The sequence below is a fragment of the Thunnus albacares genome, chromosome 1, assembly GCF_914725855.1.
Source record: "Thunnus albacares chromosome 1, fThuAlb1.1, whole genome shotgun sequence".
NCBI lineage: Eukaryota > Metazoa > Chordata > Actinopteri > Scombriformes > Scombridae > Thunnus > Thunnus albacares.
The window spans coordinates 38,904,440-38,921,044 of NC_058106.1; the positions used below are offsets into that span (position 1 = coordinate 38,904,440).

The window sequence follows — 16,605 nt, forward strand, 5'->3', positions numbered from 1 at the left end:
ACACACACACACACACACACACACACACACACACACACACACACACACACACACACACACATTCCAATTAAAGGTTATAGACAAATAAAAATGAATGATGTCATTGTCAGCACATTCGGTGCACCAAAAGTTGTCACTTTATATTTGACTTTTCTACCTTCATAGCTGGTTTATTTTTTACCATCACCCACCACTGTACATGGAAGTATGAATATAGGGTTTGCATAATTTTACATAAATGTAAGCATAATCAATAATAAACAGTAGTTTGGCAAGAAAAGTACTATTTAAACCCTCCGTCCATCTTTAAATGAATTTTGTTATTACAGTCAGAAAAGCCTTAACTTATTTGCAGATTATGTGTCTATATATGAATATTATCCAACATTTGTTTACAGTTATTAAAATGATCAACAAATCTCATATTTGGAGCCAAACCAACATTGAACTCATCCTGCTAACGAGTATTTTGTGTGTATCAAAGCCTGATATATCTTATTCCTCTGTGCCGTAGACCTCCGTTGTTGTTAAAAACGCATCAATGTGTCCCACCAAGACTACGGCCACGTTAGTTTGTTTAGAAACGGCTCCAAAGACTCATAACAGCGATCACATTTTCAGTCTATGGAGAGTAGTTCCTTGTACAGCACTTAGCATAAACAGAACACGCTTTACAGAGCTTCGCTAGCTTGTTGTGCTACATATCACAACCTCTTGACTTTGTACTACATTGTAAATTTCTCAAAGAACTCTAGTACTATTGCTAGCAGCCATCTACGTTACACTTTTAGCGACAGCAGCCTAAACATAATACTGAATGCTACGTTATATTCATGTGTCAGTTACAATAGTTTCTAACTGACACCGAGTAAAGTTAATGTAATGTGTTCAAAAAAAGAGTCTACTGGCAACATATCATCATATTTTTTAAACTCAAATATTGATTTTGGTATCATCCTCAACACACTTTGTTCATACCAGAGCCAGTGACAAGTGGATGGTTGTCATGTCTACACTCTCATGGCTTAATAGTAGACCAGCAATCCAAACTTATCTGCATTTATTCATCTTCTTGGTCACTGAAGATCTGAGAGGCTCAGAAGTGACAACAGAGAGGACCGGAGGAGGAGGAGGAGGAGGAGGAGGAGGAGGAGGAGGAGGAGGAGGAGGAAGGGATTGGCAGCTCATAGTCTTGCAGTGATCACTAAGAAGGAAAAGTGTCCATTGTCGCAGGAGGAGAGATGAAACCATGGCAACCGTCCCCACTGTTGGCCAACACTTAGAAAATGAGCGCTGCACGGAGCCTGGGAAACCAAAAGAGGAGTACTTCAACCCCCCCCTACACACACACACACACACACACACACACACACACACACACACACACTGACTAATTGTTCAGAGTCAGCACAGCCTCTCGCCATTCAGCTTCAACCGGCAGACACACACACCATGAAGGCATTGTTCCAACTGCAAGCTCATAACTATCAGAGAGAGAATTTTAAAAATGACAGAGATGCTCAAATTAGCTTCTGTGGTCATCGGCTAAAGCTAACAGCCAGAAGTAAAAACCCATTTGTATCACTTCAGTCTAAACACACTTGTATTTTCTGTGGTTAAAAACATGGTTTCTTTATTATTGTTTCTTTATGTGAGCGTATTTTGTGTTTTCTTCACTGCATTATGCCAGAAAAACACATCAAGGCTTAACTTTAGCGGTAGCTAACTATCTAGCAAACTGAGCAGTTACAGTTATTTGAATGTGTTTGGATTATTAGTAGGCTGATAGTTAACTAAGGCCAGAACTAACAATTATGTTTTACTACCAATTAAACCGTTGATTCTTTCTTCAATTACTCCATTAATTGTTTAGTTTGTAAAATGTCAGAAAACAGATAAACGTGTCCAAAAAGCAAGTTCTAAGATTAGCTTTGCTTGTTTTATCTGACCAACAGTGCAAAATCCAAAATTTAAAGGAGGTAGAAAACTACTAAAGACGTTTAAACCAGTGAATGTTTGCCATGTTTGCTTGATAAATAACTAAATAACTGATTAAAATTGTTGTTGATGCATTTTATATCAAACAAATCTATTCTTCATTTTGGCAATGAAGCTAACTTTATTTACTTACTGACCTTTATGCCTACAAAAGGATCTCGCCTCGTCTGTTTGGGGCGAACTTTTGAGCAAAACTTCCAAAGATAACTTTACTCACAGCTGATATATTTCAGGCTTCATCAGACAACGTCTCACTACAGCAGACCTGGGGATCAAATACCTTTTTGGCTCAACAAAACTACGTCCACAGCACAGAGAACTGAAAACTGTAATAATGTAGTAGAAGCTGACATCTAATGTCTGGGCTGAACTTTATTATTTTCTTCTTAATCTTTGGTCAGATAGATTATAGAATGTATTTTCATAATTAAAGTTATTTTACAGTTGCAAGTGTTTTGACCACATGTAAAATTTGACAACTTTGTCTTTTGTCCAATGAATAAAAAAAGTATTTTGTAGAAAACAATGTAGATTTCTCAAGGTAAAGTATTGAAAATAAGCATCAAAACTCAGGTATTTTATCAAGTCTTTCATGTGTTTTTAATTATTGTTTGGACTGATCATGGATCACTAAGTACTGTATACCCAGAATGATATAATTATATTAATAATAGTAGTAGTACAACATTTGTTAAATAAACGCCAGACTAACAGATTTGTCACAGAATATTTTGAAATAACAACACAGACATTTACACATGATTAAAAAAATAATCATACTGTGAGCAGAATCTGACAATTAGGCTAATGAAAGTTTTGTGCTAATTGGGATTACACTTGGATGCAACTGGGTTTCATGTTGTGACTGTTGTGCTCCTTTGCATATTAATAAACTGTATCAAGATTGTAATGCAAATCTGGTTCATGTCTAACATGAAGTGAAGAAAAAAAAATACCATTAGTCCACTGCCTCAGAGATCCCCCTGTGTTTCCAACACACACACACACACACACACACACACACACAGTAACAAAGAGCGTGGGCTTGTCCTGCACTTGTGGAGGAGGTTTAATGATATACGGGTTTTCCTGTCTGCCAGCTCAGCAGCGATTCATACTAACAGCCGTCAACAGGCAGAGTACAGCCGCCTCAACACACCAACACAGGATTTCTACATCTCTACATGCATATGCACTTAATCACGGTCACAATAGTCAGTCAGTGTGAGCATGAAACGACACCGGCATTACTGGTTGTGGAACATTTCCAGTTCTTTTCAGGTTGTGGAGTCACAGTCGGGGGAAGACGCTGCAGGCCTCAGAGAGGAGCGGACGACAGACGACACGCTACGCTCCGTTCACAGCTGGAAGTCTGGATTTCCCTCTCAGTAACTTCTCCATCTCTGGACAACGAAGCAAGTTTTAATCTTAAGTAAAACCCTGTTACCTGCAGCTAGCTAGCATTACATAAATATTTGGTCACATTTGCTAGCTGATTGGTACAGTACACAACCACCACGAAGACATCGTTTCATTATCCACTAATGTGGTGCTAATTGATTGGATCGGTCGATTAACTGTTTAGTCTATAAGATAATAAAACCCAAGGTAATAATCACATGAGGTGATGAAATGGACCTTGTATTAGAGAAGGAGGAAAATGTTTTGTGTTTTTAATAATTAAACAGTGGATCACCAATCAACTGATAGATTAAGTGATTAATAGTTACAACATGTAACCTGTTAATCAGACTGAATTATAACTTTGTACGTTCATTCAGTCTGATTTCTCTTCAGGATGGAGGGTTAGTTTGTTTTGTGTTGCCGTAACCAATCAGTAGCAAATGACATATTTCTCTCACCGACATCATTTTCAGTCAAAACTGAAGCTGAGGTACGAGTTGCTACGCACAGTTAGCAATGTTTTAAATATTGGTTTAAGATGTATGTTTATTTAACATCAAATTATTGCTGTAAAGTCGACTTACAACAACCTGTAAAGCCGCGTCAGCGTCATCCACGCTTGTCGCCGTTTCCGTGGTAATTTCTGTCATCATCTCTCTCTGTCTCCGGCACAGGAAGAAGATGACGAACCCATCCGTAAACCCGCCTACAGACCTCGACTGGCTCAGTTGTTTTTCCAGCAGCCGGTGAACAAAAAAACACCACCAGACACGATAATCCAGACATATCAGAGATGTGTGCAGCAGTGATTCAGAGCTCTAGATGCAGCACAGACGGGATGTTAGAAGCTATGAGTACGTGTTATGTTGACTCTTCCACCACAAGTTGAATTACCAATAACAGAAAACTGAACTTAAGCGCGTTGTAAGGGTCAAACACACGTATAAAATTGTACCATTTACAGAGTGAATCGCCACTTGTCAAATACCTGAATTTTGGAAAAACCCTTCAGTTTGAGAAATCTTGATTCACTACTTGAAATTCACATTTTCAAAGTAGGAAATCCATAATCTTTAAAACCACATGGGTGGGATCGCAAAGTCACATGACTCACTGCCTGTACTGTACTGTAGGGAAGCAATGGAAAAGTAATGGATTGCTGCTGTTTATAGGACAGGAACTTCAGAGTGGTGCACACACGTGGAAACCGGACCTTTACTCCTCCTCAGATTCAGTTACTATAATTAATCCTGTTGAAGAACAAAGCAAAGTATCCGTGTGTCTTTGTGTGAGTTAAACGCACACTACCGCAGCCTTAATCCATCCATCTAAGTAGAAGTATTGTGTGATTAATACAGCAGCAATAAAAGCTTTTACAATCCAACTCTACCAAGCAACTAATTGCTTGGTTATGAATTATTCACCCACCGAGGGAGCGGAGCAGCGTATAGCTTCTTCTACCTGCTGGAACTGGAGGGAAACACCTTGATCGTTTCTGGCTGTGTGTTAGCACAGATGGTGGGGGCATCCGAACCTGGCTCTAAACCACATAGCTGCACTATCTATAGAGACTAATCACTGTGACACTCATAATACAGATTGACAGTGTGTCTGTGCTGCTCAACAGTGACCTCATAGACATTAACATACTTTACGGTGCATGTGTATTGCTAAAAAAAAAACATACATTTTACAATCTTTAGTGCATTTATTGCTTATCACTTTACATTGCAGCCAATGGTTGTCAGTCATTTCTGTGCAGAATCAAAAATAAATCAGCTTTAAGAGACGACTGCATTGACATTTAAAATGTTTAAAGAGAAGAAAACAGACATGATTAACTGATGAACTCTTTCAACTGCAGGAATTTTCAAAGGAACCTTTTTAGGAGCTCCAAAAATCCCTTTTCCACTGCAGGAACTTAACATTGCATCACACACTCTGCGTTGTTTTTTTCACTGCTCAAGTTCCTGGAACTTAATTGAGGTGACACTGAATGCAAGCTCCAGGTACAATCAGCGGTCGCCTCAGTGCTGCCAGCCACGATTGGTCAAACAGACGCGTTGTCACATCCAAACAAGGACGATAAAAACAAACACAAGGTCTGACAGGAATGTCAAACGGTGCAGGGAAGATTTTAAAAAAGGTTAAAGATTAAAATCAAATAAAATGGTTGCGGTGTGTGTGTGCAGCAGAGCAAATTGAAAAGTGGTTCGACATGCTGGACGCTGTGTCCTCTTGTAGCTCATGTTCAGGTAAAAGGAAAATCAATGACGGTATCAGAGCCACTTTCACTGTTGTCATAACAGCTGACTTCACTCACCTATGAAACAACAAATACAATGATGAGGTCAGTCTTTTATAAAGTCTATCTGAAATGTCTCAGATTGTAGAGAAGAACCCACCGAGATCCTCTGATCGTTCTTTAAAGATCCTGTTACGTTAAGCCTGAGTTACATCTAAACACTACAGAAAGCTTTAACAGTTGTTAGCAGCAGTGTAAAGTCTGCAGTATGAAATTTGAACCACACGTATTAAACATGTGAAACAAGCGCTGGGATTCCTTATGGTGTCACTCAAAGACGTCCTTCTGAATGAATGAAGTTTGACCTTCTTGTCTCTTCTAAGGAATCTTCACTTCTGTGAATCTTTCATATGACACACCTTGTTAAAGATTATTATATTGGTAAGACTGTTAATCGACCACTGTTATCATTTTCTTGCGGGAGTTTTAAAAATATAAATTATTCAGTCATATTTCTAACCAGAATGATCTCATGAAATACTTGATGATGCAGCTGAACGCGACACTTCCAGCCTTCTCCTGAACATGCAGTTCGCCGAGATGACGAGCAGCTACACAACTTGACATACTTGTATGGATGCAGTATAATGATACACTGTACTGAGCTGCGTTTCTAATATTTCGTCCATAGCATTTATATATGGTAAAGATTAGAATCACCTCTTAGGATATAACTGCAACACAATTCAACAGCAGCACAAACTGCAGCCTCCAAAACGTCTCTCAAACTGTCACAACACACAATGAACAGATTTCTCCCAAAATGACTCATGAAATACTTGACAATGCAGCTGAAAATGACACGTTGGTTTGATTTCTCTTGACAAGCACTCAGTGACAAAACAATCTGACCTGATGTTTTCCATACATAAGCAGATATGATGACATACAGTCGGGCCTGTATCACCATATATATATCAGCCCTGCAGGACTACACCTGTCTGCTGGAATGATGATGCCAGCTTAACCGCATCTTAAAAAATGATCTCTGCACACTGCACTGTTGAACCAAATATGCAGGAATGTGTGATGATGCAGCTGCAGTATGTGTGTGTGTGTGTGTGTGTGTGTGTGTGTGTGTGTGTGTGTGTGTAAGGACCGGACAGTGCAGCATCACTGCTGTGCCTCTTCTGCAGAGAGCAGCCTCAGCAGAGCGGGCTCATGTGACAGATGGATGCTATAACGGAATTAGAGACAAGAAAAATCACAAGGGCCCATTATCACCGAGCTCTCTCTGCCTGACAACAAGGATTAAAGGCACACTACCACCACCACCACCATCACCATCACCATCACCATCATTATCATCATCATCATCATCATTATCACCATGATCAGGAGAGCAGCATCTCTCTCTGCATTCAGCAAAGCCGCTAAAACCCCTCACATACATCCGCAATTCCAGTTTCCCGCATCAGCAGCGCAAAATGCAAAAAAAAAAAAAAAAAACGCAACCCAACATGATGTGAGAGAGGCCGGCGCGGTGATGCTGAGGAGAGTCCTGACAGCATCATCCGCATCTGGAGGGTTTCAGAGAAGGCGTTCACTAACCTGTCTGTCCTTTGCCCAGCGTCTTCTCCAGGCGGTACGGTCCCACATAGTTGGCGTAATGCCCGCTGTTGGCGTCCTTGCCCGACGATGACATTTTTTGGCGTGAAATGACTCACAGGGAGTTTTTTTTTTCTTGCGGGTGTCCGAGTGGGACGCGTTTCTGGGAGAGAAAAGCGCAAATCCGCGGCGCAGTGGAGTTCGCCTCGGTCGGCGTTCCCGTCTATCTGCCTGCTGGTCGCTGCAATGTTCGTCTCTCTCTCCCCCTCCGTGCGTGCTTGGGTGAGTGTGAGCGTGTATGTGTGTGTGCGTGTGTGTGTGTGTGTGTATGTGTGTGTGTGTGTGTGTGTGCGCGTGTGGTTGCGGGTATGTCTCCACGTCCGTTCCTCGCAGTCCTCCGATGGTTTCGTCCTCAGTGCGGCTCAGATTGCGGTGTTGGGTCGGGGTATCATGGTGTTGGTGCCGGAGGAGCGGTGCGCTGCAGCCCCGTTGGGTGTGATCTGATGATGGGACAGCATCTACAGCCGCTGCTGCTCCAGCAGCCTGCGTCAATTCACAGTCAACGTGCACGGACACTTCCGGTTGTCTCTTTCAAGATAAATGCTACCAGCTCACTGACAGGACTGCTGCAATGCTTGTTGTTTGACATAAACGTCCAAATGAAAAATAAACGACTAAAACCTCAATAAATAATAGATCTTAATATTGTTTTTTCTCATTGGCTCAGTTTGTTTTCTATTTTCCCCTTATCCCCCCTCTCTCTTTCTCTCTATCTCTCTATCTATCTATCTATCTATCTATCTATGAAATGATTGTTTTGTCAATAAAATGTCAGAAAATAGGAAAAAAAAAGAATCATAACCATCACAATTTCCATTTGTGACATCTTCCAATTGCCTCTTTTGCTTTAACGACAGTCAAAAACCCGCCGATATTCACTGTGTCATTTAAAACAAAGAAAAGCAATGAATGCTCAAATATAGGAAGTTGTATGTAAGTATTATTTGTCATTTTTGTTTGATTAATCAATCAACTATCAAATAGTTTCTGATGAACTTCTCTCAGTTGACTAATCGTTTCAGCTCTAGTTTTTATAATATAATGTTTCAGGCTAATTCCTACATGTTCAGGAATGAAAATATTATAAAAAATATATACGTTCTTGGCGTAGAATCTCTGAAGATGTGAAGAATTTCATCTTCACATCTCATCAGTCATATGAACTTCCCAACAGAGGGATAAAAGTTTCAGCCCTGCTGTTTCTGAAGAGCAGCAGTTCTCTTCACAATGGTTGTAGCTGCAGACTTTTTATTGAAAAAAATCAATTCCAAGTCAATATTATCACCGTCACTGATTGACATTATAAAATGCAAAATGGAAAAAATAACCATGCCATGTTATTATTAACTATACAAAGCTGGTTTTCAATGATTTTCAGTGAGGTTTGACACGATTTGCAGTATTAAAACATTTTCAGACACAGATTTCTTCTAAATGGTTTTTGTTGTCCGAAAATTAAGGTTTTATTTTGAAGACCGCATTGTCCTTCTTCCGCTACCGTTCCGGCTTCACGCAGCTGCTTTAATTATGAAACACGCATGCGCACACGGCTTGCATCGCAGGGGTTGGTGATTCAATTGGGGTCGAGGTGACAGAGGGAGATGAGAGGCTGCATCTGACTGTTCAAAACTTTTCTTTTTCTTTAAAAAGATATAAATAGTCCAAACAGAGAACAAAATAAAACTCTTTAAAGACCACAGAGAGGCAGAAAATTTCCCAGAATGCACTGAGGAGACACTCTATCTCTGTCTTCACATTAGCAGAAAAAACGATAAATGTCACATTTTTATGCACATTTCTGATTTTGTTTATTGACTTTTTTTTCAAATATGTGCATATTTAGCCAGACCTCTCACTGTGTGTGTGTGTGTGTGTGTGTGTGTGTGTGTGTGTGTGTGTGTGTGTGTGTGTGTGTGTGGTGTGGGGACACATTTGAGACTAAAGACCAGTTAATTGGGGACAGCTTGTCCAATTTGGGACAAAAGCCATGTCCCCAATTGGGAAAAAGCTGATTTTGGGGTCAGTTAGGTTTAGGGTAAGTCTCTAGGAAATGAATGTAAGCCTATGTAATGTCCCCAAAAGTGACCTAAGTAAACATTTGTGTGTGTGTGTGTGTGTGTGTGTGTGTGTGTGTGTGTGTGTGTGTGTGTGTGTGTGTGTATATATGTGTGTGCGTGTGTGAAACTGTGATGGTGGTGGTGGGGTAAACATGTTACACGCTGGGACACTTTCACTTGATTAAACCAGCGGTCGGTGACAACAACCATCTATCTGTCTCATCACTCCTTCACAACAAAAGCCTTTTGACCCAGCATGCTCAGTGGCAGATGGACCCCCCCCCCCCCCCCCCCCCTCCTCCTCTTCCACCTCCTCCCTCCCTTCCCTCCTTCTGCCTCCCTCTTCCCTATCTACCCCCCTCAAACCCAACCACCCCGCTCTTTCAAATCCATATCCCTAACAAAGACAGGGGGGGCCTCCATTTTATCACATTGGACCTGCTCGCCACGGGACAGCTTTCCCCCAAATTACTTCCTGTTAATTAATGTAAACCCCCCCACACTCCTGCACCACCCTCCACCACCCACACAGGAGGAGGTTGTGACCCTCACCCACAGATCAATCATGAGTTTGCTCTGAGATTTATGCCACCGTGTGTGCTCTGCAGCCCCCTCTCTGCTGCCTGATGCCCTGGTGGCTGTAATGCTGTCTGACAGCTGCAGACGGAGTCGCGGCTGTAAAACTGCACCGTCCTAATCACCTCGATGTGGAATAATCTGCCATAATCAGCCGGGCCTCTGTGGAGAGGCCACACGACTGAAGTCTGTCTCAAAATGTCTCTTTTACCACAACAGCTGAGTGTTTTATGGTGTCGAGGAGAGCAGGAGTGAGAGGATAAAAGTCACAGTGCTTGTTAAAGCCGTACAAAGGGGGGCGCTCTAACATGTTCATCCAATCAAATGTCTTCTTTTGGGGTTCCCAGAGTCTATTCTAAACTTGAGTATGTTGCTGTAGAATATCAGTCTTTAGGAATATAATTGTTTTACACGTTAATCAGAATTAGAATCAGGTTTATTCGCAAAGTAGCAAGAATTCAATGAATTCAACAATAAACATAAACACAAACATCAGAGAAGTTAGAAAGTAATTTACAAAGATTCTGTGTAGTGGGGGTGGACTGTGTGCATATTGACATTATAAAACTATGTGTGTGCAACAAAGCAGAATGTAAATAGAAGTATAAATACCAATGTAATATAGATATACATTTGAGTGTAAATAAACAGGATATATATGTACGGTTAACAATTCAAAAATAAAATCTATATACATCTACACAGTACAGGACAGACAAGGACAGTATTATACACAATATGAATTTAAATTATATTTGAATGATGCATCTCACCAACTTTCAGGAAAGCATAAATATCCCGACACACATTTTGATTTGTAATCATAAGATTTTTATTTTTGGTCGCTCCCATCTGCACTGTCGCATCAGCTCTCAAATTACGAGCAGTTGATCATAATCAATTAAGGCATTTCTAATTCAATACAAGAAATGATTAAGGTGGTAACAGAGTGAGGGAGTCAAACTGGAGTCATGAATGTAATGACTTCAGATTTTACATATGAGTCTGGAACTACAGCGGATCTGTACTGTCAAATGTTAAAAGATAAGTCTGGTGTTTTTTAATTTTCATTACTTCTTTGTTAAAAAAATACATATAAAAAGTGATTGAATCAGCAAAGTGATTCGTAATTTCCTCACAATAACAAGGCTAAAACATTGATGTTAAGCAGGTACAATGTTGACCATGGTTACTGTCTTAGTTTAGTGTTTTAGCATGCTAACATTGGCTAATAAGCACTAAACACAACGCACAGCAGAGGCTGATATGAATGTAAATATTTGACCCGATAATGGTGTTAGATAAAACATTAATGGATCACCAACATGATTACAGTTCATCCTGTGTGGGACATCAATGGCTGAACCAAATTTCATGGTAATCCATCCAAGAGTTGCTGAGACATTTCAGTCTGGACCAAAGTGGTGGAAAACCAACCAACAGACAAAAAGGCTGACACTTCCATCCCTAGAGCCACACTGCTAGCATGGCTAAAAAAAACCCCCTGAAACTTAACTTAACCATCAATGAATCCAAATGTCACTTAGACTTTAGTCTGTTGACTTGGTTGACATGCTCCTCAGACCCAAAGATAAAAAAAAGGTGCAGTCAATCAACCTCCCAACCGCCCAATTTGGCACACTGACCTTAATCACAAAGGTCATGGATCAAAAAACACTCATATGAATAATTTTTCTAGTCGTCTTGTGCATTTGGGAGGGCACTGACAGGATGTGATATGATTTATTTATGTATGACAGACAAAAAACAAAAATCCACAGGAAATCACACCTCTGTTCATCTCCCTCCACTGGCCCTCCTGTTGGCGGCTCACATCAGTTTCAAAACTTTTATTCTTGCCTTCAAGGTGACCAATGGAACAGCACCCTCTTACACTGAGTCACTCATCAGGCCGTATGTCCCCTCCCATCTGTTCCAGTCTGCAGATGAATGACGTCTAGTGATACCATCACTGCCTGGTGAGTCAAACTCATCTAAACAACCTCCTGTAAGCAGAAAGGATCAGATAAGGAACCCCCATCTTCTGCATGGTCACCAAATCAGACCACTGACCCAAACCACCTTTGATCCCTCAAGCTACAAGAGCCAGCAAGATGGGAAGACCAATTCACACCTCAGTGTGAACCGATGAAAGAACCCGTCATTGGTTATCATAACTCACCTCTAAGAGCCAATCGCACACAGAGATGAGCTGGCACCAACTTTAATCCCACTGTGGATTTTGACTTTCAGGACTTGAATGACCAACCCAGAGAACTGATCTGGTTGAAAGCTTGCAGTTTGCTTGTCTGAAGATGTGACTCAGAGCACAGGAGATGAAACCTCAGAATCTGGAGTCATGAGTTGAGGGTCAAGCCTGGGAGAGCCTGAGAGCATAAACCAGGAGCTCTCTTCCAATCATAACTTTTCAAGTCTGGACCAGCTGACTCACTCATCATTACAAGATCCAGACTCCTGCTCCTCAAACCAGCACATCGGACTTCATTCTCTGCAAGAAGCCACCCCAGGGAGCAAGCAAGTATGCGTACAAAACCTTTACCAACTTGCTTGAACCCTGGTGCTTTCATGATTTGTAATTTCAATGGCAATTCACAACTAATCAGTGGTAGCGTTGATTTGATTCGCTGCTTCTCAGGTAACAGTCATCTCATCTGTTTATCAGGTTTCTCATACCAGCTGCACAATAGATAACTCTGCATCATGCATTAAAATCATTCACTAGCCATAGCCTTGTGAACTAGTTTCCCTCTTGTGTGTTGTCTGTAAAATGTTATAATGTTTAGTACTTGTATCTGTAGTATTAGTAATAAATGTCTATGTAATTAAAATGGATTTGTTTGTGTTTTCTTGTGCTTGCATCTCAGTCACTTAACCTTAAAAGACCTTTACCTTTGCAAAATCATAATTAAGATTAATAACGATCATAATTAGGACCCGAGCCCAAAGGGTGAAGGCCCTCTTGTATTTCATGTGCTTGTTTCTTTCTTCTTCTTCTTCTTCTTCTTTCTTTATTATTCCGCCACTTCAGACCTAAATTTGATCCCTAAACATGCTCAAAAACTCACCAAATTTGGCACGCACATGAAGGGCCCTAAAAAACATGATTTTTAATGTAAGATTTGGCCAAAGTCATGGGATTTATGAGGATATTTCACAAGACGAGTACTCTAAAATCCTCCTCTCCAACTGAGAGGGAGAAAGAGAGAGAGAATAGGAGAGAAGAAAGGGGGGACGGGTGTGGGGGTTGAATGCAGCTCGTTTTTGTAGGAAACAGCAGAAAGGTCTAAATACATACAGTACATTATATACAAACTTTGTATGAAGTTTGGTGTTATTATCATTTATTTTACAATAATTGTAGGTCTTATATGTATAATTCAGTAGTGGGGATGACCTATGAGGGGAAGGGAAAAAATGGAGTGAGAGTGACAGTTTAGTGATAAAATGCTGTAGAGTTTTCAATTTACTAATTGAAATGTAAGTGAATGGGCCCAAAACTTCATTCATTTTGATGACACAGGTGTGAGCAAGACAGACATGTCTCACCCTGCAGAAAATTCTCATCCTCACACCGTTGAGATTTGATGTTTCGCCATGACAGAGGAAGTTGCTATAACTTTATTGTAAATACTCTAATCTGCACCAAACTTTACATGTTTGATAAGAGTCCCGGCCTGAACACGTCTACATGACAATATTCCATCAGTGATGCAAACTGGCTGAATTGCGCCCTCTACGAAATTGCAGCAAAGCAGCCCCAACAGCAGGCAAAATAGTGGACAAAGGAAGTTTATCTCCTTCTTGCACTGTCTGAAAACAGCCCGGGTCTGAAGACATCTACATGCCCGTGACAGAAGCCCTTCGATTGCACCGCAGCCCGACGTGCGTGGAGGTGCGAGGGCCCGTTCATTGCTGCTTGTAGCTTTAATTCTAATTGACCTCTCTTGTGTGGCCAACAAGGAGGACTATTTCATTATTATTATACCTACTCTAACACTTGATTGTCTTGGCTTTGGATAAAAGCATCTGCCAAATGACAAAATGTGAATGTAAAATGTTAAAATGAAGACATTTATTAGTCCCAATGACAAACAACGCTGTTGCGCTGTTGGGTGCATGAGATCAGAAAACACTTGTGTGGTTGTTTTGGAAGGTAAGGACTTGTTCGATGGTCTGCAGCTGGTCAAAGGTGGGAATTGTTGAGTCAAAGTTCAAAACAATCGAACTAAGTGAAAGCTCCGCTTTTACTTCCCCTCTCTGTCAATGAATCCACTGATCACTGCAACCGGTTGATTGATTCAGATCTGAAACCTGTTATAAATGCAGGTTTGAGAATCTTCCTCTACTTCCCTCCCCGTCGATAATGAGCTGTGTCTGAGGAAACCATTAGCATCAGAGACAAACAGCCTACATTTGTGTTTTACTCATTAAAACCACATGTACACACACACACACACACACACACACACACACATGCATAGCCCTCAAAAGAAAAGTTTCTATGACAAGTGATATTAGAATTAGCTTTTTATCAGGCAGCAAAGAGGAACTACTGCATCATTCTGCCTTCTTACTATGATGTGAGTGTTTGTGCGTGTGAGTAGGTGTGTGTTTGCACGTAGTTAATCTGGTGACGCATATTTCTATAACACCAGATGAAGAGATAGATATAAATATTGTAGGAACGGGCTACAGAAAGCGCCCTTCACTTTTCAAGACATCTGTGGAAAAAGCAGCTTAGCCTGCAGTCTATTTCTGCATTAGTCAGCTCTATTGTGGCGGTCTTGCCAACGGAGCAGGATAATGCAGACACACACACACACTCTCACACACATCACAGTTCACTCACATATTTCAAGCCAAAAGAAGTCAAATGAGAGAACATCTCTTCTGACAGCAGAATGATGAAGAGTGAATCACAGAGATGAAGCAAGGACAGATTATTTGTCCCAAACTTTATACGAAGAAGGTTTTAAAGAAAAGAAATGTCTTCTACATGTTTATTTGTCAGCAGCATCACAGTGGTGCTCACAGTGTCTTTGGAACAGCATATTAATCAGGGGAATGTATGGAGGCCGCTCAGTTGATTTGAATATATTTCCCATCACTGGAAAACTGATGAGGCTCAATATTTCAGCTGAAACCGTCATCAGTGGAAAAATAGAGTCGGACTCTTTGTCTCGTTTTGTTTTCGTGTGAGCTCTTCATGTGCAGAGGTGTTTCTAATTAACGCTCAATGGCTCATTTCCAACAAATTACATCTTGTTTCAAATAGTAATTTCACTTTAGGACCTAAACACACAAAGGCATTCAGACTATAGCTGAAACTGGAGCAGTGCAAAGACATTACAAGCATATATACATTTATATAAATATATGGATTTAATTTTAATTTACTGTTGAATTTAACAAGCTCTGTTCACATTTTGTTTATACAGTTAGCTTGTTTTGAGAATTTTAATGCAATATAGTGTGATTTTCTTGATGTTCCTTATTCTGGCCTGTTGCAAAATAATAATTTCTCCAAAAACCCTCAACAGATTTTGGATTCCTTTCATAATTTGTTCTTCGTTAGTATTATTTTGTTCTTAATGAGATCATGCAGTGTATTTTTCCCCATACATGGAGATTGAGAGTGGGCATTATGTTTTCAAGGGTGATTTCACACCTGTAGTTTTTGTTCAGTTGGTGCAGACGAACGAAACAAATGATTCATTGTTGTCTTTTAGTTCTGGTTTCATGTTCACTCTGGTTTCTTACAAACAAACCAAGAGGAGAAAACAAGAAGTATATGGACTGACAGGTGACCCATTCATTGGACAGTTTTGGCGACTGTCACCCTGAATCATCAGTGCTAAATGGATCCATGGAAGAAAATCAAATTCCGTTGTCTAACCTGCAAAAATTGATTTTTTTGGGTCATGTTTTCATCAGAAACAAGTAGTGAACACAACACTGACATATCATCAGTTTTTATGTTCATATGTTGAACTTGTTAGCAAACAGTTGCTTATTTCCACATCCAGCAGTTACGGAGCAACATTATCATTCATGTGGAGTCGTGTTTCTGTCCACCTGGTGAATGTAAGTCCAATATTCACTCTCCCTCTTTTAGCTGTTTTTGCTCTCTACCAACTCCTGAGGGAAATATCTGGCTCTTTAGCTGCTAAATGCTCCACTATGTTCACCAGCTAGTCTACAGCTAAGTGTACAGTGGCTTTTTAGAGCTTTTTCTCTGAAATCAGCTGCCTGTTGCAGCCCAAATCGATGCTATGAGACGCTGAGAGTGAACCAAAACAGTAAAGTTGCAGCCGGACAGATAAACAATGAGCTGAAACTCACTATAAAGCTCCATAAAGCCGAGAGGAGCTGCAGAGTCACTGATAATTCTCTGTAGGTTCATCTCTATGAGCCACAACCAACACATTACACACTGACATTTTATACATAGTGATTTTAGCTGCTTTAAGCATTACTGAGACTGCAAATGGACTGCATATGTTATGAATAATGACAAACAGGTAAACCAGCCCAGTATAGGCTACTAGGAATGACGCTAATCTTGGATGATGATCCAGTGCCGATGCAGGAAATAGAATGAGTGTTGCGTAACAAGGCAGAATGTAGGTGTGGCGG

At 40.5% G+C, this 16,605-nt stretch overlaps 2 protein-coding genes across 9 annotated transcripts in view; both read right to left on the reverse strand.

Annotated features, from left to right (window-relative positions):
* LOC122987013 (serine/threonine-protein kinase BRSK2-like) overlaps positions 1–7,813 on the reverse strand; it is a 146,093-nt gene extending 138,280 nt beyond the window's left edge. For all 8 annotated transcript variants that reach the window (XM_044358660.1, XM_044358642.1, XM_044358616.1 and 5 more), the window contains exon 1: positions 7,259–7,813. In XM_044358660.1, the coding sequence (XP_044214595.1) occupies positions 7,259–7,352 (94 nt within the window). In that variant the 5' untranslated portion in view covers positions 7,353–7,813. The remainder of the gene's footprint in view (positions 1–7,258) is intronic.
* LOC122986896 (NLR family CARD domain-containing protein 3-like) overlaps positions 1–16,605 on the reverse strand; it is a 1,497,050-nt gene that overhangs the window by 234,035 nt on the left and 1,246,410 nt on the right. The gene's annotated exons all lie outside the window — the stretch shown is intronic.